This window comes from Dendropsophus ebraccatus, chromosome 5, assembly GCF_027789765.1.
Source record: "Dendropsophus ebraccatus isolate aDenEbr1 chromosome 5, aDenEbr1.pat, whole genome shotgun sequence".
NCBI lineage: Eukaryota > Metazoa > Chordata > Amphibia > Anura > Hylidae > Dendropsophus > Dendropsophus ebraccatus.
Genome location: NC_091458.1, coordinates 6,931,664 through 6,958,877, shown reverse-complemented (window position 1 = coordinate 6,958,877; position 27,214 = coordinate 6,931,664). Strand labels below are relative to the sequence as shown.

At 46.2% G+C, this 27,214-nt stretch overlaps 1 protein-coding gene across 1 annotated transcript in view; it reads right to left on the bottom strand.

The window, feature by feature from the left end:
- Nucleotides 1–27,214, bottom strand: part of LOC138792239 (NACHT, LRR and PYD domains-containing protein 12-like) — a 172,280-nt gene that overhangs the window by 61,286 nt on the left and 83,780 nt on the right. The window contains exons 2-6 of the mRNA XM_069969413.1: nt 25,954–26,007; nt 17,863–18,026; nt 10,974–11,145; nt 3,693–3,758; nt 905–2,603 (exon numbers count right to left, since the gene is read on the bottom strand). Coding sequence (XP_069825514.1) covers nt 905–2,603; nt 3,693–3,758; nt 10,974–11,145; nt 17,863–18,026; nt 25,954–26,007 — 2,155 coding nt within the window. The remainder of the gene's footprint in view (nt 1–904; nt 2,604–3,692; nt 3,759–10,973; nt 11,146–17,862; nt 18,027–25,953; nt 26,008–27,214) is intronic.

Below are 27,214 nucleotides of genomic sequence, written 5' to 3'. Positions count from 1 at the left end.
CTAGTATCAGAGATGGAGAGTGAGATGTCAGGTCGAAGGTACTTAGATGGAGGGAATACGGGAAGTTCAGTTTTACAAAGATTAAGCTTGAGAAATAAAGAGTTCATAATGTTAGAAACAGAAGACAGACAGTCAATGGTGTTTTGTAGGAATGCAGAGGTGATGTCACAGGAAGACTTGTAGAGCTGGATGTCAACAGCGTAGAGATGGTGGTTAAGGCAGACTAGATGGACCCAGTGGTCTTTTTCTGTCGCCAATCTTCTATGTTTCTAAGGCCAAACCTGCTGTGTGACTTGACCTTTAGGAGATCATTTAGCACCATGGAGACAGCGGTTTCAGTGGAGTGAAGGGATCGGAGGCCCCACTGAAGGGGGTCAAGAAGAGAGTTATTGGCGGGAATAGACCAGACGTTCCAGGAGTTTAGAGATTAAAGGCAGATTAGAGACAGGTCAATAGTTGGCTGTACAGGATCTGTACTCTATCTTTACTTTTCTCCATGTAGGGGCGATATAGGATGATGTATGGAATATTGTGGATCCTCATTTATATATATAAGATCCTCAGTCTACTCTTTAGCCCTCTCCTCACTAACATTTCCATAGGAATCTGACATGATCTACTTCATTATAGGAGCCATACTAACAGGCATGAAGTATAAGGACAATGGGGGAGATTTATCGAAGGGTGTAAAATTTAGACTGGTGCAAACTGGCCACAGCCACCAATCACAGCTCAGCTTACAGCTCTGGTGAAAGGAAGGAGAGATGTGATTGGTTATTGTGGGCGGTTTACACCAGTCTAAATTTTACACCCTTTGATAAATCTCCCCCAATAAATGTATTTTGTTAGAATATTTGTTAGAACATTAATATCACAGAAATATAACATAGAATTAGTCATTTACCTCAGTTCCTGCAGGTTATGTAAAGCTGGTGCAAGTCTCTCTAATCCTTGAGAGCCCAATGAACATCCTGATAGACAGAGTTCTTCCATATTTGTGCAGGTCCCCATGATGAATGATAACACTGTGCAGTCTAAAGCCGACATGTGATCAGCAGAAAGGTCTAATCTTCTGTATGATTGTAATGATTCCCGCACTAGAGGTTTATTCCGGGATTCATACAGATAGTAGAATGTCCTGAGAAGATGTCGCTTCTTGTTGTCTCTTGCCATCAGACTCTGATCTTCTAGAATGAAGTTCTTCAGCCAAGTGATGACATCTCTGGAGGCCTGAGCCGCTTGTGTGTCCAGGTATCCAGTTAGCATTGACCTGGTGGAGGCGTCCGATAGACCACACAGGAAACGGAGGAACATCTCACCACGTCCATCACGATAGGATTGGGCTCTATTTAGTGATTCCTGTAACTTCTCAGGAGAATAATCAGTATAATGCACCAAGGCAGAGAAGAATTCCTGAACAGTGAGATGTAAGAAGGAATAGGTCACAGGTTCCTCCGATTCCATCAGAAAACTTGATAAGAGCTTTGACTTATTGTCCACATGGAAAGATCTCAGATCTCGATCATCAAAAATAATCATGTGATTCATGACCCCATATTCTGCCATCCATCCGATGGACTGCAGGACCTTCTGAGCGTCACTTTTCTCCAGGCTGTGATTGGTCAGGATGTTGGCGACAAATATGGCAAAGAGCTGGGTGACTGTTTTGGGTAATAATGATGGCGGCTGATCACTACTTGTTGTCTGGAAGCTCCTGGATAACACTGTACAGATGATCCAGCAGTAGGACGGGAGGTAACAGAACGTGTACAATGTGTCATTCTGCTTCACATAAGTAAAAGCCTTTTCTGCCAGTTCAGGGTCGGAGAAGAAATTCTCAAAGTACGTCTGTCGTTCTTCTGGAAAAAACCCAGTGATCTCTACTATTCGCTGGAAAACCTTATAATGAATTGATGCCAGTCTGGTTGGACGACTGGTCATTAGAACAGAACAACCATTAAGAAGAGACTTTCTCACCAAACTAACCACAATCTGACCCCAATGTCCGCGCTCTCTAGGATTAGAGAACAAGTAACGTGATGTGAAATCCATTGTATGATTGCTTTCATCTAATCCATCAAATATGAAGAGAAGTTTCTCTGGATCTTGTAAGATGTTCTCAATCTGCGGCTCCAGATACGGGTATTGTTGGAGGATCATGGTCTCCAGACTAACCTCATCCAGTCTGTTCAGCTCCCGGAATTTGAAGAAGAAGACAAAAGAGAATCTTTGATAGAGATCGCCCCTCACCCAGTCATAGACAAACTTCTGCATCAGCGTGGTCTTCCCTACACCCGGCACTCCGCTCACCATTACTATATGGGGCACAAGTCTGGATCGGTGACACCAGCGGAACATCTTGTTGGGGGAAATTTGTTGTAATTTATTTTGAGTTTCCTTTAAATATTCCTCATGTTTAACCCCGGTCTCTATGAGCTCATTCCCAGAGCGTTCCCTAAACTGATAAGTGGAGACAATGATGAGGTTCACATAGCGTGTATATAATGAGAAGCTTTCCTCTTCCTGGTTACATCTTGGAGGTTTGTTCTCTATGAGTTTCTCAGTTTTTTCATATAAATGTTTCTTGTGACGGTTCTGGACATCTGTAGAGGATAGGAAGATAAAGGTCAAATATAAGAGACTGAAACTGTACTGACAGGTCAAAGATCCAAAGACCGTGTGAAGCCCTGGCACTGTGCCCGCCAAACTGTCCCTACCTGGGGAACCGGACTCCTTAACAGACCGGCCTAAACCTGAAGACTGCAAGCTACCCTGGTTATGTGCACACAAGGCAAATTGGAACACAATAAAGGGGGTCAGCAAATCGGGTCAGAAACTGTGGGGCTAAGTGGCACAAGGTCAGAAAGCAGAGGAAAGTCCAATAAACTAAGTCAAGGTCCAGGTACAGAGGTTAAAGGTCAAGCAGATACAAAACGCTAGCAAAGGCACTTAGAAGGCTTTATAGCAGCCAACCAGGAATTATGGGGGTGGGAGTTTATAGGAACTGGAGTCCAAACCCCAGGCCATGATTGGGGCAGAGACTCCCCTGCAACACATTCAGAGCTGACTGGCAATGCTATCTGCCAGTCAGCCTAATAACTATACATTTCATTAGTAGGGACACTGTCAGTGGGACCCTGTGCTCCGCAGCCGCCACACATGGCTCCGGACAGAAACATTACAGAATATATTGTCCTGCACTTTATTCATAGAAACACAAATGAAATCTGCAGAACATAGGGAACAATTAACCAACAAAATTAAGATTGGAAATCTAACCCATATTCTACATGAAAACCCTATAGAGAATTATTAAGAACTGAAGACCACATCAGTCCTCTCAGTCATTAAGTGAATTGTTACTCTAATTTCCCCCCTTTATTAAATCTCCGTCCCCGTAGAATAGGAAGTGCAGAAAACTGTTGTTTTTGTTATTGCAGAAATCAGTAGTATAGGCGATTTTAAAAAAAACTCTATAATAGGTTTTATTAGCCAAAAATAAATCTTTCTGTACTCAAAAAGCAATTTCCCATGAACCTCCCCCCCCCCCACTTCTTATCTGAGCATTATCAGGCAAATCCGTCTTGATTATAGAGAAGCCAGTGAAGACGGGTTCTGCTGTGACCATTATATCCTATGGAGGGGAAAGGGGCCGAGGGAGATGAGTGAGCAGGAAGAACATGAACACTTACCTATCAGTGCTGGGGGTAGTTGGTGTCCCTCTTCATCCAGTAGGATTTGCTCCACCAGAGAGTCACCTAATAAGAGATGAGAGATGTGAGTGACTCTCTGTCAGGTGTCACACTTTGAGATGAAGGGTGCCACGTTGCGCTTTCATCACTTTGTGTCCCACTGTCTCCAATTGTTGTCGCCCAGCCGGGTCTAAGGAGGTTTAGCTATGTTCTTCTCACTGTTTTGTGTTATACTTGTGTGACTTGGGTGCCTCACACTTCTCTACCTATCCCACCTTCACACTTATGCCCTTCTAGCATTTTTCTGTTATAGGACAGTTTTATGAGAGACTTTGTAGTATTAGGCTATGTTCACACTAGGTATGTCTCCGGACGTAGCGCGTTCCGTGAATAAGCGGGCAGAGATTTACGTAGTTTGCGTACAATGGAAAGTATACAATGTACGGCGGCACAGTTCACACTACGTAAGAACTTACGCGAGGATCGTACGCGGCACCGTAAAAAATGAATCAGACCATTGTTTGAGGACGAAAATGCCGTAACTTACGCCCGTAGCGTAACATGCGGTCCCGTACTTAGTGGTGATTTCTTCATTTTTAAAGCTTTTTGTGCCGATCCAAAAGGCTCTGTGGGGTGTCCGGAGCTAGCCGAAGATTTCCAAGTAAAAGACCGCTGTCAGATCGCTACGTAGAGAGCTCGGGAAGCGTAAGTAGACTGCGGGCATAAGTTCGCGCTCCGTACGTAGCCGGCCCCAAGTAGCGTAAATCCCCAGCCCGAGTTGATTTCTGCTTGACCTACTCGAGGAACCTTGAGAGGTTGGCTATGCCCAGTCGTTCAACCCGGGGGGCTTGCGCTACCCGACCTAACACTCCGTGGGCTCTTTGGGCAAAAGGCAGTCTTTCTTCTCAGTCCTAACCATGAGTATGAGATACTACAAGCAAAACACACTCACAGTCTAAATTGCCCCGGCAGAGTTCTGCACTTCTAGACAAGGCCCCAAGACAGACCCGTAGCCTTACTCTACTGAAGTAACTACTACTGCCAACACCACAAGCACCCAAGTTACAGTCCTCAGTGTTGTCCATCAAGGGAAAGGACTATTTTGTGATTATCCTTTGCTCTGTGCTCATTTTGCTTTGCACCTGCACCTGTACCTACATACACCTGGTTCTCCCAGGTTACCCACCCATGGTTATATTAGAATAACTGGGAGTGGGCATACCACTCCTGGCCACCATCACAAGTGCCTAGTCGATCCCCCTAACACCAAGACCACTGCCAACAACACCTGGCGACCCCAGGTTACTGCATATTTGTATATAACTAATTCACAACTATATCTCTGGTATATGTGACTGACAGAGACAGACATGGAGGAGGGACAGAACCAACAACCACATAACACAATGACAAGAAACATGGACGATAACAAGATTCAAGATACGATGTCATTTTTATAGAAATCATCAGATCTTCATCCTCACAGGTGGGTGACATAATCACAGAACATGGAATATGAGGGAGGACTACAGGTACCAGCAGTGCCCAGCTGATCTATAGACGAGATACAAGATGAAGCCTTCTAGGTTATAAGTCTGGAGATTACTGATTCTGTTGCTGTGAAGAGAAGCCTAGAGTCCTGGTCTGTGTCTACTGATATGTCCCATCTATGTGATGTAGTTTCTATAGAAGGTGAAGAAAAAGAAGAAGAAGAAGAAGGGAATAGATGATAAACTTATATCAGGTGGTACAGAGAAAGAAAAATAAGAAATACTGTATATATGGTAAAAGTCTTTCATGAATGTGTATCCAAAAAATCCATATATAATTATAGTGGCTGCTACCAAGACATATACAGCGATCTGTGAGGATACAGACACTGAGAATACAGATACCGAGGGTACAGATGGGTGTAACACAGGTGGATGGTCAGGGGGATTGATTGCTAATTAAGAGTTGATAAATTACATCTGTGTGAAGCCTGGCAGTCTCTTCCAACACAGGAGCCAGAAACAACTATCTCTGCAAGCTAAGTACTTTTATATTGTATTTGTGAGCGAGTTTTAGATCTGAAGTGTGTTTTTGTCTCAAGTGTGGGACTTAAATATTCTGGGACTTTAGATTCGGGGAGTTTTAGAGGAAAACAAATTGTTTACTTGCTTTCTGAACACATTGTTTGCTTTTGTTGCTTGTTTTTGTTTTGTTTAGTTATACATAATATCCCCATTACAATGAGCGCCATGTTTGACAATGCGGCCCAATGTACATCTTGTGCGATGTATGCAATCCTTGATCAACCGATCGAGGGTGCATACCATTGTGGGAGATGTATGGGGGGGTGAGGGTATATACCATTGTGGGAGATGTATGGGGGGTGAGGGTATATACCATTGTGGGAGATGTATGGGGGGGTGAGGGTATATACCATTGTGGGAGATGTATGGGGGGGTGAGGGTATATACCATTGTGGGAGATGTATGGGGGGTGAGGGTATATACCATTGTGGGAGATGTATGGGGGGTGAGGGTATATACCATTGTGGGAGATGTATGGGGGGTGAGGGTATATACCATTGTGGGAGATGTATGGGGGGTGAGGGTATATACCATTGTGGGAGATGTATGGGGGGGAGGGTGCATACCATTGTGGGAGATGTGTGCATGTTGCTGGTTTGGAAGCCCAGATCCTGGATCTAAATGAGCAGCTGCGACGTTTGAGATACATTGGCAAACTGGAAAGGGGTCTGGTGCTCACTGAGCAAGCACTCCAAGGGGTAGATGGGGGAGAGAGTGATAGCATGGAGGTACAGGAGGAAGAGGCAATTAGTTGGGTCACAGTTAGAAAACGGGGTAGAGGGAAGAGTGTGAGGGAGGCCAGTCCTGATCTGGCACACCCCAACAAGTTTGCCAAATTGGCGGATGAGGGGGATGTTGATTCAGGGGGGCATTGCTGCAGCAGGACACTGCCTCTGAAAGCCAGGGGGGTGTCTGCTCCAGTAAGGTGGGAAACAGGAGTTCAGGGCAGGCCAGGCAGGTACTGGTAGTGGGGGACTCAATTATTAGGGGGACAGACAGGGCAATCTGTCACAAAGACCGGGATCATCGAACGGTGTGTTGCCTTCCTGGCGCTCGAGTTCGTCACATCGCGGATCGGGCTGACAGATTACTGGGAGGGGCTGGCGATGACCCAGCAGTCATGGTGCACATTGGCACCAATGATAAAGTTAGAGGTAGGTGGCGGCTCCTTAAAAACGATTTCAGGGACTTAGGCAGGAAGATTAAAACTAGGACCTCCAAGGTGATATTCTCCCAAATATTACCTGTACCACGAGCCACACCTGAGGGACAGCGGGAGATTAGGGAGGTAAATAAGTGGCTCAAGAGCTGGTGTAGGATAGAGGGGTTTGGCTTCATGGAGAACTGGGCCGACTTCTCGGTCGGTTACAGGCTCTACGGTAGGGACGGGCTGCATCTCAATGGGGAGGGTGCAGCCGTGCTGGGGGAGAAGATGGCTAAGAGGTTGGAGGAGAGTTTAAACTAGGGACCGGGGGGGGAGGGCAACTACAGTATACTAAGTGAAGACAGAGTAGATGGAGAGCTGGGCCTAGATTATGGAACTGGGGGTGGAGTGGCGGGAGGGGTTAGAACAGTCACTAGTAACAAGAGGAAAGGGAATATGGAAAAACATATTAACTGTATGTATACTAATGCTCGAAGCCTCACTAATAAAGCTGAGGAATTAGAACTCATAATGGTTGAAGAGAAATATGATATAGTGGGGATAAGCGAGACATGGCTGGACGATACCTATGACTGGGCTGTTAATATCCAGGGTTATAGTCTATTCAGAAATGACCGTAATAACAAGAAAGGGGGAGGGGTCTGTCTATATGTTATATCATGCCTTAAGCCTATTCTGCGGGAGGATATAAATTATGATAATGTGGAGTCTCTTTCGGTAGAAATAAGGGGAGGGACGAAGAATAATAAAATTCTTTTAGGAGTGAGTTATAAACCTCCAAGTATAGTGGAAGAATCAGAAAATCTTCTTATAAGACAAATAGATGCGGCAGCGAAGCAGGGGGAAGTCATTATTATGGGGGACTTTAACTACCCAAATATAAACTGGAAAGCAGAAACCTGCAGCTCCAGGAAGGGAAGCGTGTTTTTGGAAATAGTAAAAGATAATTACCTTTCCCAACTAGTACAGGAACCAACAAGAGGGGGGGCCCTTCTGGACCTGATCTTAACCAATAGGCCAGACAGAATATCAAAAATAGAGGTGGGGGGGGGGGGGGGGTCACCTAGGTAATAGTGACCATAACATAGTAAGTTTTCAATTATCCTTCAATAAAATTATTAGTAGAGGGGCTACAAAAACATTAAATTTCAGGAAGGCTAATTTCCAAAAACTAAGAGAGGACCTTGGGAACATAGACTGGGACACTGCCTTCAGAAATAAAAGTACACAAGAGAAATGGGACATATATAAGAGCATCCTGGGTAAATCGTGTGAACGACACATACCATATGGGAATAAAAGTAGTAGAAATAAGAGAAATCCAATGTGGTAACTACAGCTGTAAGGGGTGCAATAAGTGATAAGAAACAAGCATTCAGACTACTAAAACAAGAAGGTAGTGGGGAAGCATTGAGCAACTATAGACAGAAGAATAGAATGTGTAAAAAGCAAATAAAAGAAGCAAAAATAGCAACAGAAAGAAGGATAGCCACAGAAAGTAAAACAAATCCAAAAATGTTCTTCACCTATATAAATAACAAAAGACTTAAAACTGAAAATGTTGGTCCCCTCAAAAATAATCTGGGTGTAATGGTGGAGGGGGAAGAGGAAAAGGCCAATCTACGAAATACATTTTTCTCTACTGTATTCACAGAGGAGAATCCCATAACAGACGACATGACTAGGGATAATATAAATCCTCCCATAAATCTCACCTGCCTAACACAACAAGAAGTGGGGAGACGCCTTAAAAGCATTAAAATCCATAAGTCACCGGGCCCAGAAGGTATCCATCCTAGAGTTTTGCAAGAATTAAATACTGTGTTAGACAGACCGTTATTCCTAATAGTTAAAGATTCTATTACGACAGGGATTGTTCCACAGGACTGGCGCATAGCTAATGTGCTACCAATATTCAAGAAGGGGTCAAGGAGTGATCCTGGAAACTACAGGCCCGTAAGTCTAACATCTATAGTAGGTAAAGTATTTGAGGGGTTTGGAAGAAATGCTATACTGGGGTATAATATAGAAGATGCTATACTGGGGTATAATATATATGAGATGCTATACTGGAGTATAATATATAAGACATGTATACTGGAGTATATTATATAAGAGATGCTATACTGGAGTATCTTAATGAAAACAATCTTGTGACGCAGCATCAGCATGGATTTATGAGGGATCGGTCCTGTCAGACTAATCTGATCGGCTTCTATGAAGAGGTAAGTTATAGACTGGACCTGGGGGAGGCTGTGGATGTTGTGTATTTGGACTTTTCAAAGGCATTTGATACTGTGCCGCATGAAAGGTTGGTCTACAAAATGAGGATGCTGGGACTCGGGGAAAACGTATGCAAATGGGTAAGTAACTGGTTGTGTGATAGAAAACAGAGGGTGGTCATTGATGGAAAATATTCAGATTGGGTTTTAGTTACTAGTGGGGTACCACAGGGGTCAGTGTTGGGTCCACTTCTTTTTAATATTTTTATTAATGATCTTGTAGAGGGGCTACAGAGTAGAATCTCCATTTTTTCAGATGATACTAAACTGGGTAAAGTAATCAGTACAGAGGAGGATAATATCATATTACAGAGGGATTTGGAGAAGCTAGAGGCTTGGGCGGAGAAATGGCAAATGGAGTTTAATGTGGATAAATGTAAGGTTATGCACTTGGGCCATAGAAATAATAAGTACAGTTATGTGCTAAATAATAAAACACTGGGTAAAACTACTTCCGAAAAGGACCTGGGGGTATTGGTGGACAGTAAACTCAACTTTAGTGATCAATGCCAGGCAGCAGCTGCCAAGGCTAATAAAATAATGGGATGCATCAAAAGAGGCCGAGATGCTAAAGATGAGAATATAGTTTTGCCTTTTTATAAATCACTGGTCAGACCACACATGGAATACTGTGTACAGTTTTTGGCACCGGTATATAAGAAGGACACAGCTGAACTGGAGCGGGTGCAGAGGAGGGCAACAAAAGTCATTAAAGGGATTATCCAGTGCTACAAAAACATGGTCACTTTCTTCCAGAGACAGCCCCACTCTTGTCTCCGGCTTGGGCGGGGTTTTGCTGCTCAGTTCCATTGAAGTGAATGGAGCTTAATTGCAAACTGCACCTGAACTAGAGACAAGAGTTGTGTTGTCTCTGAAAGAAAGTGGCCATGTTTTTGTAGCACTGGATAACCCCTTTAAGGGAATGGGTGGGTTACAGTACCAGGACAGGTTATCACGCTTGGGGTTATTTACGCTAGAAAAAAGACGTCTTAGGGGCGATCTGATCACAATGTACAAATATATGAATGGACAGTACAGAGATCTTTGTAGTGATCTCCTTACTCCTAGGTCTGTAACAATGACAAGGGGGCATCCTCTACGTCTAGAGGAAAGAAGATTTAATCATCAGCATCGACGCGGGTTCTTTACTGTACGAGCGGTAAGACTGTGGAACTCTCTGCCACATGAGGTTGTCATGGCCGATTCATTAAATAAGTTCAAGGGAGGCCTGGATGCTTTTCTTGAACAATATAATATTACAAGTTATGGGCATTAGATTTCCGGTGATACGTTGATCCGGGGATTGTTCTGGTCGCCATTGGAGTCGGGGGGAGTTTTCTCCCTGTGGTGGGGCAATTGTCGTCTGCCTCGCGGGGGTTTTTGCCTTCCCTGGATCAACACAGTAGGGTTCCCCTAGGTTGAACCTGATGGACTCTTGTCTTCTTTCAACCTTATTTACTATGTTACTAGATGCCGAGGGTACAGACGCCGAGGGTACAGACGCCGAGGGTACAGACGCCGAGGGTACAGACGCCGAGGGTACAGACGCCGAGGGTACAGACGCCGAGGGTACAGACGCCGAGGGTACAGACGCTCTAAAAGTGAGTACACGTTGGGTTGACCGCTCTATCTCAGGCGCAGAGCCTGTTTGTCCAGGGAGGGGGATCCAACCCTACACCCACCTAGCTGCCACAACACCACAGTTACCCCAGCATAAGGGAACTGCCATTCCATGCTGGCGTCTCATCCACAATGTTACCTGTATGACGGAGTTCCTCCAGTACAGCGCCCAAGCCATAGGAGCCATGATACTTCTGTAAGACATATAGACTGACCCACAATGCTATCACAGCTTCTCTTCCTCCAAGGAGAATATCCTGTAGTAACGTCCGGGCCAATGTTCTTCTATCATCTTCTAGACTCTGGTATTTCTAGAACACAAGAAAGATCTGACATAAGGAACATTATACAGAGATAAACCCTAGGATCAATACTCCACCGAGACTGGACTGTAGGCTATTGGGCCTGTATATAACACGGGCGGGGGGGGGGGGGGTTGGACTCCTGTATATAACACATGATAACACGGGGGGGGGAGCTCCTACATATAACAAAGGGGGCTCCTGTGTATGACACATGATAACATGGGGGGCTCCTGTATATAACACATGATAACGTGTGGTAACTCCTGTGGTAATTTGTCGTGACGCCAGTGTCGGTTTTTTTATTTTAGTGGGCTGGCTATACGTTTTTCCCCTGTGGACAGTAACCTGCCGGGCTGTTTGGGGGTCCCATGGGCAATTATCACGGTGGTCCGGAGTGGAGTAGTGACCCACCCGGACTACTGGCACTGCCACCCACAGAAAGGGGAGATGACCCAAGGAAGGTGTGTGTACTGTGTAGGTGCTTAGTGAAGAACCACAGAGTCCCGTTAGCATAAATATAATCTTGTTTACTGTGAAGATACTTGATACAGGTAGCAGGTAATACAGCTTTGCCTTGATATGGTACTTTATGCTTGATAGGCTACATCTCTACTGAGAGTGGAAGAGGCAATACAGCTGTGCTGGCTGGGTTGTGTGCTGAGAGGTAGAAAGTGCAGAAGAGTAGAGAGGAGGATGTCGAGAGAGTCCCAACCCAAGTAGTACTGTGTTCTGCCGGAATTTCAGAGGTAGAAGAAGTAGAATACTTGAAAGTAGAGAGAATACTTGTGCCCGTTTTGACTCTTTGGTCTTTGCACCACGTATTGCCCACCAGTGTAGAGTGACCTGTCCTAAAGGGTGACACAAGCCCCAGATCTTGTTAACAGGGATGAGCGGTATGCTGAGGGTTCCCTGCTTACACCCGCATTGCAAGATAGAGTTCACAGGCTTCTAGCAACTTTGCTCTATCCAGATCAGTTCCTTTACTTTTTATGGATGCTGTACTGCACTGTGTTCTTCGGCGTGTGTTGAGATGATCCCTGACTTGTCCTCTCTAGTAGCGACTTAACACTGCATAGTGTTTAGTATTGTTGCTTGAAGGAAACTGTGTCTGGGTCTAGCATGTGCATGTGCTCAACATCTGGACCACAACTGCCTTGACTGGGGGGACCTGGCAGGAGCCAGGGCCCAACTTGACTGCTGTAGGGAGCGTGTTAACCTGCGTCCTTCCTCTAAACAATCCAAAGAAGAAAGACCCTACACTTCCTCTACCCATGTGACTTCTTTCCTACAGCGCATTTAAGCTGTGCTGGGAGTGGGGGAGGAAGAGTGCGTGTAAAAGATGTAAAGAGAAAGGTGATAGGAGAGAAGAAGAAAGAACTCTTATCAGTGTACAGATCCATGTTAGCTTCTACAGCCATGCAATAACGACATCTAGTGGTAAAGCTTTGGTACTGCTACATTACCACTTAAACATATGAGTAGAGACTTTTGCGAAGGGTGTAACCAATAGCAACACTCCAAATTCAATTCCCACCTAACTATGCTAAGTGTGTGTGTGTGGGGGGGGGGGGGGGGGGGGGGGGGGGGCTTGACCGGCAGCATGAGAACAGTGTCTACATTCATTAGCTGGCTTCCTCATGTGACCTCCAGAGTATAAGAACTTGGGATTTCCTGCTCATCATCAGACACCATCTTGGACTTAGACAGGGAGAGTTTGGGCAGCAGGGAGTTAGGTTTTAGCGGATTTTAGGCAGGAGGGACCCCGAAAGCCCTTTTTAGGGCTACAACTATACACAGCCAAGTTTTATCACCCGATATACAATGATTGTATATTAGCAGCCCATCAGTGTGTTCTCACAAACATGAAGAATAGGCTGCAGATGAACTACTTCCTCATCCAGTGTATGTCTTGATATTTTAGCAGGTTGAGATTTTGGAGAGAGGAAAGTCAGGATTTTAGAAGATTGTAGGCAGGAGAAAACTTTAAAGCCCTTAGGGCTACTACACAGCACAGTATATAGCTGCTTCCATTATAGGGGAGAGACTGTCTAGCAGCATATCATATAGTGACACAGACAGTCTTGCAGATTAGAATTCTGCTGCGTTTGTTGCTGCGACATATTGAAAAATAACATGTAGATATATTCATTTATGGCCTATTGCTGTACCGAAAAGTTGAATACGCCTACTGTTTCTGCCAAAATTGGCGTACTATTGCGTACTCGCAATAGTCTGTTGTGCTGTGCGACATATTGGAAAAAATACTACATTGTCACGTATCACAGCCCAGTATGTTGCAGCTTCCTCACATATCACAGTGACACAGCCAGTCAGTCACGCAGCTAGTTGTTTGGGTTCATTGCCTGATAGAAAACGGTTCAATGCCTGTCACCTCTGACCTGTTGTCATAAAGAAAAACAGAGATATAGAGTATACGGCTAGTATACAGCCTTAGGCTATGTTCACACGGCGTATGAGACCGGCCGTTCCGTGACCCCGGCCGGGTCAAGGAACGGCTGGTCTCTGCCCGGATCATTTTGGCCGGTACTTAAGTGCCGGCCAGATGATCCATCCGGCCGTGGAGCTCTGATGTGGGCGCATCAGCGTGGTTCGTAGTTTTACGCAGTGTGAACATAGCCTTATACTAGCTGTATACCGTATTTGGCTAGTATGCAGCCGCTTGTCAACTGACAGTGCTGACCTTTATTAAAATGAACAGCCACTGGATTAAGCCAGACTTTGTATCTGTAAGGGTGGAAGTGCCATGTGTGTTCCCTAAGCTCTGACAGACAATTCCTAATTCCTCCTCAACCACTGGCTTAATAGGCCATTAATTTAAAAAATAAGGCGAAACTACACAAGACTCAACCCAGGGGCGTCCATTTCAATGTTTGGAGAGTTGACCTAAAGGGACTCAAATTTAGTTTATGGAAGGCTCAACCCAGGGTATAAATTTTTTTTTTAATTAAAAATAAACTATACCGAAACGCCGCTGGTGGAAAGCGGTCAGAGAAGATGGAGCAGAAGTCAGTGACTGCACCCAGGGCCGTTTCTGCCATAAGGCAAAGTGAGTATTTGGCCTCAGGCGTCAGATTCTGGCTCCCTAAGGGGGCGGCAACTCAGCCTGTGATTCTAGTGAAGTCAGTCTGACAGTGCTGACCAGCTCACTAAATGTTATGTTCTGTGCCCCTGGCATGTGCAGCGGGCGGCCGCCCTATCTGCAGTATGTACCTTCCTGTCAGACCTCCCCTGCGCTTAGAATGATCAGGTTCAGGACCTGTGTGTGTTCTGTGCAGCTTCATCATCACACACAGGTCCTGCACCTGATCTGTGGAAGCTGCAGTGCTGTTAGCTGGGCTGTTGGTGCTGCTGCTGACCTGTCAGGACCTTCCTAACAGTGCAGACTGCTGGTGTCCCCCTACCTGACCACCATCCTGCTGCTTCTGCTGCTGCCCTTCTTCTCCTCCTGTCGGCTGGTGTCAGCTCCTGATCCGATGAGTGCTCCTGATCCGGTGAGTGCTCCTGATCCGGTGAGTGCTAATGACAGGGTCAGGTAGTGATGGGGTTAGGGAGCAGGTCACAGAGACTGGTTGATGTAACAGCAGATTCCCTCCTCTGATGCTCTGGACACAGGTTACCCCCTGCAGCCCTTAAGCCATGTGTCCTTATTCTTGGGGAGGTCAGATTGGGGTCAGTTACCAGGGACTGGAGCCATGGCTTCTTATGGGACCCTGTCAGTCACATTGCTGCCATGTTTCCGGCACTTGACCAGTACATTGTGTGTTCGGTGTTGCACTTTAATCAGAGGGCACAGTATGTGACATTATTATGTTTAGGGGATGTGGCAGGGGGCACAGCATACGGCACTGTTCAGGGGATGAGTTGTGTGTGGCACTATTATAATAAGGGGGTACAGTATGTGGCTGCATTGCATTTAGAAGGTCCAGCATGTGGCACTCTTCAGGGGGACTATGTGTGGCAGCATTATGTTCTGGAGGCGCAGCATTTAGCAGTATTATATTCAGTTGGCGCAGTGTGTGGCAGCGACTACATCATTACAGGCATACAAATTTTACAAAGCTCAAACAATTGTGTGGCCTATTAAATGGGTTAAACATGGCCACTTTTTTCCCAGAAGCAGCACCTTTTCTGTCTTCAAGCAGATTGCACCAGGCAGCCTCCGCTTGAAGTCCCACCCATTTCATAGGCTCAATGATATCAGATTGATGGTGCTATTTTTTTAAAGTGACTATACCACCAGGCCCAGGCTGAAGCACTGGAGGCGGCCGACCCCCCCTTAGTGGGAGGAAACCCCCGCCCCTCCATGATGTGACTCCATTAGAATCAATGGAACCCTATAATAGAGGAGCTGGGGTTTCCTCCCACTAAGGGGGGGTCGGCCGCCTCCAGTGCTTCAGCCTGGGCCTGGTGGTACAGTCACTTTAAGAAAGTAGCTGTGCTTTTCTAATTCTGGATAACCCCTTTAACTTCATGATGGTTGCCTGATGGATTTCTGTTTACATGGAAAAATGGAAGCGACTACCGATTAATGCCTGCACAGAAGCTGCTGTCAGGTGCTAAACAAGAGGGAAGGTTGGGGGGCGCCATTTTAATTTTCGCCTCAGGCAGCAGAAAAGCTAGAATCGGCCCTGACTGCACCCTGTGAGCCGCAGATAACTCAATAACTTGCGTCTTTTTAAGTTACTAGACTGAACAGGGCCGGAACATGACACCCGCATCATGTGACTCACCGCTTCTCCACAAATCACTTGTTGTGCGGTTTGTTCTGACTATCTTGGATACAGTACAGTACTTCCCTGGAAATTTCTGCATGTAATTTGGCCCATGTAAATTCCTCCTTATCCCGGCCCTGTCACACACCATATCACTAGCCAGGCCCTGTCACACACCATATCACTAGCCCAGCCCGGTCACACACCATATCACTAGCCCGGCCCTGTCACACACCATATCACTAGCCCGGCCCTGTCACACACCATATCACTAGCCTGGCCCTGTCACACACCATATCACTAGCCCTGCCCTGTCACACACCATATCACTAGCCCTGCCCTGTCACACACCATATCACTAGCCCGGCCCTGTCACACACACCATATCACTAGCCCGGCCCTGTCACACACCATATCACTAGCCCGGCCCTGTCACACACCATATCACTAGCCCGGCCCTGTCACACACCATATCACTAGCCCGGCCCTGTCACACACACCATATCACTAGCCCGGCCCTGTCACATACACCATATCACTAGCCCGGCCCTGTCACACACCATATCACTAGCCCGGCCCTGTCACACGCCATATCACTAGCCCAGCCCGGTCACACAGCATATCACTAGCCCGGCCCTGTCACACACACCATATCACTAGCCCGGCCCTGTCACACACCATATCACTAGCCCGGCCCTGTCACACACCATATCACTAGCCCGGCCCTGTCACACGCCATATCACTAGCCCAGCCCGGTCACACAGCATATCACTAGCCCAGCCCGGTCACACACCATATCACTAGCCCAGCCCGGTCACACAGCATATCACTAGCCCAGCCCGGTCACACACCATATCACTAGCCCGGCCCTGTCACACACCATATCACTAGCCCGGCCCTGTCACACACCATATCACTAGCCCGGCCCTGTCACACACCATATCCCTAGCCTAGCCCTGTCACACACCATATCACTAGCCCGGCCCTGTCACACACCATATCACTAGCCCAGCCCGGTCACACACCATATCACTAGCCCGGCCCTGTCACACACCATATCACTAGCCCGGCCCTGTCACACACCATATCACTAGCCCGGCCCTGTCACACACCATATCACTAGCCCGGCCCTGTCACACACCATATCACTAGCCCGGCCCTGTCACACACCATATCACTAGCCCGGCCCTGTCACACACCATATCACTAGCCCGGCCCTGTCACACACCATATCACTTTTGTAGGGGCCTTTTTTTATCATCGATTTTCTGTCAATTGCACTTAATGTGTTCAGTAGTGTACACGGTTTTGTGCAGTTTTGGACAATTTTTATTTTTCAGACTTTGTTTCAGAAGACCACAACACAAGGAGGAGGAGGGGTTCTCTGAGCTGTCTGTAGGGTTTCAGAAACCTTGAAAAATCAGGGCCCAAAATCTTGGGTGGGGGTAGCAGGTAGTCCGTATCCGGGTGCCACCCGGTACCCGCCTCCACAACGTTGTTGTAACAGGGAGATGTAACATCTCTGGCCACAAGCGCCTGTCCACATTTTGGTGGTTAAGTGGACCTTTGCGCTAACCATGTAACTCAGGGCCACCCGATGAGACAGTACAAGGCACAATGGTAAAAGCAGTGAGGGCTAGGGATGGAATGGAGAGGTGCTACGGCCACCATCAGGTCAGGGAAGGATTCAGTCTCCACTGCTTGAGTTCATTGTTTTTATTTATGTCTTTTTCAGATCATTTGTGCTTGGACTCGAAATTTTGCATCTTGCCAGCCCAGGGATTTCACAAGACCACATTAGTGCCGCCGCATATCAGTGGTGGTCAGTCAGTGGTGGTCAGTCAGTGGTGGTCAGGTTACTATTTTTAGAGGCCCTACTCAACTTGGAATGGCACATTGCTCCTGTTTATAAGACCTGATAACATGGGGGCTTCTGTATATAACATGGGGGGCTCCTGTATATAACACCGGCAGGTCATGACCTCTCACCTTTACACCAGGGATATTTCGGGTTTTGAGCTCTCTGAGAAGTGGGTGAGGGTCCAGGTTCTCCACAATGTGCTGCAGATCATCCTGGAAATATTCATACGTCATCCTCAGGACATGATCTTCATACTGACAAATCTTCTGGTGAAACCTCCGGGTGTCGTCATCTAGGAAATGAAGAAGACACAAGAATGACGTCTTCTAGAACCTGCAGAACACTGACAGCATCTATAACCTCCGATCACTTACCTGCACAATGATGATGCATTTACAGGAGACAATGGCCAAAACTTTTTTGTTTTTGTTTTTTTATATAACAGGTATACTTCCTCCCTCTTCATGTTGTGAACATCCTCTGCGACCATGACATTGGGGCAGCTATCGGACATTGGGTGGGGGAGTGGCTTGTATATTAATGTATACTTTATGTATTAATATATCTATATATATTAGTGGTAGTCATTGATTGTACAGAACACCATCTGCCAGGAAACCATACTCTGCAGGGGGCCTAGTTGCCCCAAGCTCTCAAGGTCCCTAAGTGTAAAATTTCCCACTCTCATACACCAGCAGGCATCCACAACTTAGAGAAGCTAAGCCAGATAACGCCAGACCCAGAGGCATCACAAGTCTATAACGAGTTATGAAATTACCGTGTGTCCTAGCCAAATAAGAATTACATCTTCCGAATCATTTGACCCACCCAAACGTCCTCCTGCGTCTCACTCCTCTCAGGGACCATGGGGTAGGGAGATACGTGAAAATGGTAGACCAAGCTAGGTAGAGGAGTTTGGTCTCCAAATGTTCTAGGGGACCAGCTAGACCCAGTTGTACCAGAACCATTTCCTTATTCACCAGTGTTATAAAGTTAGGACCCATTTTGGGATTTTATGGGTTTCGCCATAAGCCCAAGGAGGAGGAACTGGGACTGGCTCACATCTGGGAGGGGGGAGGGTCAGCCAGATGTATATGTATGAAGGGCTAGGCAAGATCTAGTGTTCTTTGTCCAAGGGAGGCTATGACCACATGTTGGAAGAGATCCTGAAATCCTGCAGCCAGCATCACTTCCCATCCGCATTCTATGGTAAGGACCCAGTGCTAAGACTATCTTGTACTACTGCCTGTGTTTTGCACCTGACCTCTGTATGTATCCTTCCATGTGTATATAGTGTGTTGTTTAGTGCGCCCTTACGGCAATTAAATATCCCATTTAATCTGTGGCTGTTCTTTTGTCTCGATCCATGTACCTAAATGCCCTTGTTTTCAAGATAACACTATTCACTATAGGGCTGGCTTCTGGCCCGATATATTATTATATCTTAATGAGAAACTGGTGGCAATACCCAGCTGACCTCACATACCCCTGGTGGAGTGAGGGACATCACATCCACTTCTCAAATGGATACTTTATTCACAACTTCGAACTATACATTTGCAAGTGTGAACAGAGCAATACATTTCCACACCGATCTGGCATCTTCCTCAGGCTCATAAGACTATTCTAATATACCACCTCAAATATCTCACGTTGGTAAAAAATAAAATCTGGTCTGGATCACAGTCCAAGTTATCCATTCTCTCACAACACATCTCAGTGGAAAATACATCATTCACAACTTCGCAGCTTGATCGGTTTAACAGTACCTACAAGCTATATTTTTTCTTTTTGGAACTAATATCCCTTGTTGCATATAAGAATGATTTCAGTAATAGGCATCATTAAGTATTTTTACTGGATACCCTGAAACCCACTAGCGAGAATCTGAGATTGCTCTTTACAGTCCTGGATGCGTGCACAGTTTTTACGAATGCGCCTGTACTGACTATAAGGCACATTCTTGACCCATTTAATGTAATGCGCACTTTTTTTTCTGTGTTCCAGACGGGGGAGTGGCTGCTGCTACTTGGTCATGCACTCCACCCATCCCACCCAGGTGGTGTAATTATTTTTGCCGGTATAAGATGGATCTTGCATGCCCAGAGCATAGGCGTATTACATGCCATGGAGAGGCCAGAGTACAGTGTAGGTCCACTCCGGCATGGGGCCACCTTATTGTTGGTGGGGTGGTTTACACCATTTGCAAATGGTAACCAAGAGCCCCATTATTTTTGTGGGAGTTTGTTTTTAGCAGCTGGGCGGTGTGTGGGGCGGGGTGCTTTTAACCATTTTCATGTCTGTAGTGGGTCTGTATTTTCCCATTGCAATGTTGCAATGAGAAGTTGACTTGATCCTATGAATATATTACCATAACTAGGCGCGGTGCAAGTCCCCTTCACAGTCCCCCGTATCTGATGGAATACTGTCCCTTCATAGGTAAAGATTTTTGTTAAAAAGGAAGCCACTGCCTGGAGACCTAAATGGAGTTGAATATTTAAGTATACTTTAAGGGTGCCTTCACACCTATCGGATCCACAGCAGCTCTCACTTCTGCGGATTCCGGTATCAATTCACCCCTATGATAGCACATATGTTAATCCCGCTGTGAATATGTGCTTTAACTCCCTGGTGCCCGCAGCCCCGCCACCGCATCCCCGGCGCTTCCCCCCATTCCGGCCACATCCCCCCATCAGCCCACCGCCGCCCGCATCCCGCCGCCGAGAGCATACAGTACCTGCTCGGCGGCGCGGCTGCAGTGAGGCTGCCGGCTCCGGTCCTGCTCAGATCAGCTGAGCGGCACCGGAGTCGGGAGCCTCACTGCAGCCACGCCGCCGAGCAGGTAATGTATGCTCGCTGAGGCGGGGTGGATATGGGCTGATGGGGGGATGTGGCCGGGATGGGGGGGGATGTGCCGCCGCCGGGGATGGGGGATGCGACAGCGGGGCTGCGGGCACCAGGGAGTTAAAGCACATATTCACAGCGGGATGTTAATCCCGCTGCGAATATGTGCTATCATAGGGGTGAATTGATACCGGATCCGCAGCGGTTCTCGCTTCGAATCCGCAGAAGTGAGATCCGCTGTGGATCCGGTAGGTGTAAAGGCACCCTAAGGATGTCTCTGGTTACTTGACAAAAACTTGACTTGTGTGACACTGGGCTACTTGAGGGAAAGGGGACCTATCTAGAACTGATGTGAGTGGTGACAAAACAGTACCTGCGTCCATGGCTCTGACAATCCTGTCCGTGGGCACCAAGTAACATGAATCCAGGAACACAGGACCCACCTTGTGGGTAAAGTTAGCCGTCGTGGCAACCCCTTAGTGATCCTAGCAAGTTGCAGCAGAGTTTTCGGCTTTTCTTGCTCTTATCTAGCTGCTGACTTGAATCCTGTCGAGTTATCTCTTGCTCCTGACAAAGTGGCAGCATAACGCATGTGGGTGTAGACTGCGCAGGTGGTATAACACTTGGATGTCTTGATGTTGTATTACTGATCCTGACTCATATCATCTTTTATAGCGGGTATCGACCATGAATGTATTTGATTCTTGTTCAGTGGGATGCACATTCTATATTGTAGGGTGTTATGTAATAAGGTTTTTAAGTATTGTAAAATATTTTTGAGCTGTTAATAAAGTTTATATACCATGTTTCTAAACTCTGGTGTGCACAATTTCATATACACACTTCTTTTTCTGGATATACAATTGAGGCTTGGGCTATAGCTAGCATGACAGAAAAATTGAACCTTTAAGCCAACAATATGTTGGTATATCTTGCAGACCCGCCCCTCACTCAAAGCTATACTAAAAATAGTTAATGAGCACGGCTCCTATTTTGGTCTTTGAGTGAATTGGTCCAAATCTGTATTATACCCAGTGGACGCCATAGACCTAGCCTCTAATACAGGTACCTACTCTCTTATTGTGGCGGATAAATTTGTGTACTTCGGTATTCTAATACCCAAAGATGTACACCTATTCCCTTCCTTAAAGGGGTATTCTGCTCAAACATAACTTTTCATATGTTGCTGCCCATGGTGAGACTAACAATCCATATGGCTGACGTCAACAAGTCCCTATCTGCAACTTTGTAATAGTCCAAATTGTCTAGTTGGATAAAACTAATAGATGATGATCTGAAAATGTACAATGTTACATACTCTGCTAGAAGTAGCCCTTAGCGGTTTTATCAAATTTGGGAACCTTTGTTGTCAGCCAAAACTATTCAAGCTAGATTACAGAATGAGCCACAGCTCCCAAAATGTATGAGTGGATACTGAATGATCTCCTATTTTTCTCTGGGCAAAGGGAAAAAAACAGGGAGGTTAGGAGGTGGTGGAAACATAATGAAGTTACTGTATACTTACCGGTACACCCACAGAGCATCACTACTGCTCACTGTCAGCCTTATGAATCTCCTAGGTTCCTGTGTCACGACACTGCAGGAACTACCTGCTTAGCCAGTCAGTGACTGCAGAGGTTTCCTGCCTCAGTCACCAATAGACTGAGCAGACATGTCTGAGTAGGGCAGTGATGTCACAGGATCAGGAGATACAGGGCACCAGCGGGGGATTTAGTGCTGACACTGCATGGGTAAGTATCACTTCATTATTTTGTTCCCACCCACCCCTGCCCTCCCAGTTTTACTTTTACCCAGTGTACCCCTGTAATAAATCTTGAGAATCCAAATGTAGACAGGCCTGCATCTAGACATCTCCATTAGGCCCTGTTGAACGCCTTCTTTACACCAAAAGTCAAAAGCAGATAAGGCGTCCAACCTGTATAATACACCCATGTGATTACCTCCTTTAGGAGCTTGTCCTTTCACCAACCTCATCCAATCTGCATTAATAAGTCTATGGATTATATTTATTATATATATAAGATGGGCTATTCATTATTTATATAATGAATAACTATTAATAACTAGATTTGCATTTCCAGGGAAAAACATAGTGCTTGAAAAGAGCGCCCCTTTACCAGTGACTTCCAGAGCGCCCCTTTACCAGTGACTTCCAGAGCGCCCCTTTACCAGTGACTTCCAGAGCGCCCCTTTACCAGTGACTTCCAGAGCGCCCCTTTACCAGTGACTTCCAGAGCGCCCCTTTACCAGTGACTTCCAGAGCGCCCCTTTACCAGTGACTTCCCTTTAAGAGAAACTTAAACCCTTGATACTCTCCCTACAGTCCCTTAAGGAGCGACTTTGGTGACAATGTTTTGAGTGACTTATACTGTCCCTTTAAGACCAGCTTAAGTACTGTCCCTTTAAGAGCGACTTGGGTACTGTCCCTTTAAGAGCGACCTGGGTACCGTCCCTTTGAGAGGAACTTGGGTACCGTCCCTTTGAGAGGAACTTGGGTACCGTCCCTTTGAGAGCAACTTGGGTACTGTCCCTTTTAAGAGCGGCTTGGGTACCGTCCCTTTAAGAGCGGCTTGGGTATTGTCCCTTTAAGAGCGGCTTGGGTACCGTCCCTTTAAGAGCGGCTTGGGTACCGTCCCTTTAAGAGTGGCTTGGGTACCGTCCCTTTAAGAGCGGCTTGGGTACCGCCCCTTTAAGAGTGGCTTGGGTACCGTCCCTTTAAGAGCAGCTTTAGAAACGGAAGAAGACGGATTACAATATGGGGATTTTTCAAGCACTATAATTACTAATATACAGTCATGGCCAAAACCTTTGAGAATGACACAAATATTAATTTTTACAAAGTCTACTGCTTCAGTTTTTAAAATGGCAATTTGCATATAGTCCAGAATGTTATAAAGAGGGATCAGTAGAAATGAGCGAACCGGGTGCGGATTCGAGTCGATCCGAACCCGATCGTTCGCATTTGATTAGCTGGGGCTGCTGAACTTGGATAAAGCTCTAAGGTTGTCTGGAAAACATGGATACAGCCAGTGACTATATCCATGATTTCCACATAGCCTTAGTGCTGTATCCAACTTCAGCAGCCACCGCTAATCAAATGCCGAAAGTTCGGGTTCGGATCGACTCGAGCATGCTCCAGGTTCACTCATCTCTAGTGATCAGCTTAACAGCAATTACTTGCACAGTCAATATTTGCCTAGAAAATGAACTTTATCCCTTTAAAACACATTTCAACCCACATTGCAGCCCTGCCTTACAAGGAGCAGCTAACATTGTTTCAGTGATTGCTCCAGTAACACAGGTGTGGGTGTTGATGAGGACAGGGCTGGAGATCAATCTGTCATGATTAAGTAAGAATGACACCACTGGACACTTTAAAAGGAGGCTGGTGCTTGGCATCATTGTTTCTCTTCTGTTACCATGGTTATCTCTAAAGAAACACATGCACTCATCATTACACTGCACAAAAATGGCCGAACAGGGAAGAGTATCGCAGCTAGAAAGATTGCATCTCAGTCAACAATCTATCGCATCATCAAGAACTTCAAGGAGAGAGGTTCCATTGTTGCCAAAAAGGCTCCAGGGCGCCCAAGAAGGACCAGCAAGTGCCAGGACCGATCGGGCTACCAGCAGTGCAGAGCTTACTCAGGAATGGCAGCAGGCAGGTGTGAGGGCATCTGCACTGTGCACTGTGAGGCGGACACTCTTGGAGCAAGGCCTGGTCTCAAGGAGGGCAGCAAAGAAGCCACTTCTCTCCAGAAAAAACATCAGGGACAGACTGATATTCTGCAAAAGGTCCAGGGAGTGGACTGCTGAGGACTGGGGGAAAGGTCCAGGGAGTGGACTGCTGAGGACTGGGGGAAAGGTCCAGGGAGTGGACTGCTGAGGACTGGGGAAAAGGTCCAGGGAGGGGACTGCTGAGGACTGGGGGAAAGTCATTTTCTCAGATTAATTCCCTTTCCGGTTGTTTGGGACATCTGGAAAACAGCTTATTGGGAGAAGACGAGGTGAGCGCTACCACCAGTCTTGTCTCATGCCAACTGTAAAGCATCCTGAAACCATTCATGTGTGGGGGTTGCTTCTCAGCCAAGGGAATCGGCTCTCTCACAGTCTTGGCTAAAAAAAACATTCATGAATAAAGAATGGGACCAGAATGTCCTCCAAGAGCAACTTCTCCCAACCGTCCAAGAGCAGTTTGGCCATCAACAATGCCTTTTCCAGCATGATGGAGCACCTCGCCATAAAGCAAAGGTGATAACTAAATGGCTCAGGTAACAAAACATAGAGATTTTGGGTCCATGGCCTGGAAACTCCCCAGATCTAAATCCCATTGAGAACTTGTGGTCAATCATCAAGAGACGGGTGGACAAACAGAAACCAACAAATTCTGACAAAATGCAAGCACTGATTGTGCAAGAATGGACGGCTATCAGTCAGGATTTGGTCCAGAAGTTGTATGAGAGCAGCCGGGGAGAATTGCAGAGGTCCTGAAGAAGAAGGGGCAACACTGCAAATATTATAGACTTGCTGCAGTAACTCAGTCTAACTGTCAGTATAAGCTTCTCTTACTCAGAATATGGTGCAATTATATTTCTGTATGTGATAAAATCATCTGACAAACACACAGAAAAAACAGAGGGCAGAGGATCATGGGAAAATATAAGATTTGTGTCATTCTCAAAACTTTTGGCCATGACTGTAGTTATACTTGTAGGAATCGTCAATTGCTCCAGATTTGCCGCGCCTGGGACCTGGCACAGCGAGTGCACAAATCTACACCTGCTCCACTCAGAACAGGTCTACAGTTGTGGCAGCTGCCTGGAAGCCCCCCCCCCCCCATAGCAAAGATGGGTAGATTGTTCATGGGGCCCTTTGCTTCATTCATCCATCAGCCGCACATATCCCATAACACGAGGAGCTGCACAGCCAATGGCAGAGAACAAATGTGCTGGTTTATAGGTAACATGACCTCCATCACTGTACTGTTCTTCTCTCCCATGGATCTGATCACTTCCTGGTTTCCTCTATGGATTGTGGCCATGCGGTTACCATGCAGCAGTGCACACACTTTCCCACAATCCCCCTTACTTGCACAATGGAGCCTGACTGCCAATACTTCCTGGACAGACCAGGAGATTACATGTCCCACCATCTCAGTGGACGCCATAAGATGGTTGTAACCGAGGACAACAAGGCAAACAAAGCAGGAACATGGGGGATTGGTAGGGATATAATTAGTCTGTTTCTTATAGGGATAAATGTGTGAATTGTACAGATGTTGTGGGATCATTCACCCAATACAGAAATAGGATTGTTATAAGAGGAGGAGGAGGAGGAGGAGGAGGGGTCCTTACCATCGCTGGGGGTTATAGTACTCATTCCTGATCCGGGGAAGATGGGAAAATCTCCTGTGATAGAAAAAAAAACACCTGAAGAAAAATGTATAAATAATCAATTAAAAAACTTCTTTCCTACTTCTGACATATTGTTGTTTCCCAGTGGTTTTAGCCGCCATTTTGGGATATTTATAATATTACTATAATAAGTTTCTACTTTTTCATTTGGGGGAAAATGGAAAAAAAATAAAATCCTTTGTGTCCTGGGTGTAAATGTCTCCTCCTCTGCTGATCGCTGATCTCTAGTATAATGTGGGATTCTACAAGTGCGGAGACCATTAGGAACCATTTTTCACAGATCCCGGAGTAAGAATAGCAGACCTATATCCAGACCTGAGAAGTCACTGAATGTGTGAATAAGGCCTAACTCTCACTTCATTTCATGGGTGGACAGCGTCATCTAGGCGGAGCTTCATGGCAGTTGGGCCCCATCTCCCCGCCTAGGTGACACTGTCCACTGATGGAAGAAGACAGAGACAAGTATACAGGTATATATTGATGTGCAGCATCTAAGCTTATAGAAGGTGCGGAGGACAGCACATAGAGTGGGGGGGGGGGTGACAGTATCACTTTAAAGCAGTACTCTGTTGAGAAAAAAAAAATCTTTCAAATCAGCTGGTGTCAGAACGTTATACAGATTTGTAAATTACTTCTATTTAAAAATCTCCAGTCTTCCAGTGCTTATCAGCTGCTGTATGTCCTGCAGGAAGTGGTGTATTCTCTCCAGTCTGACACAGCGCTCTCTGCTGCCACTTCTGTCCATGTCAGGAACTGTCCAGAGCAGGAGAGGTTTTCTATGGGGATTTGCTGCTGCTCTGGACAGTTCCTGACATGGACACAGGTGGCAGCAGAGAGCACTGTGTCAGTCTGGAGAAAATACACCACTTCCTGCAGGACATACAACAGCTAATAAGTGTTGGAAGACTGGAAATTTTTAAATAGAAGTAAATCACAAGTACTGAGCACTGCACTCATAGGGCTGATAAAAGGAAGGGACTCCTCCTGGTATCCATCAGCCACTCCAACACACAATTGCAGGGTACCAATGGTTGCCATGACTGCCAGGGACCAAAGGACTGGCTCCAAGTTTGCAAGGTACAGAAATCTGTGAGGCCGTGTGGAGTTTATCACATATAAGAATTAAAGGTGTGGACCAAAATGTATCAGCCAGAAAGTACAATGTGCTGCAAAAAACCAACAAAAAAAAATCCCTTGGATA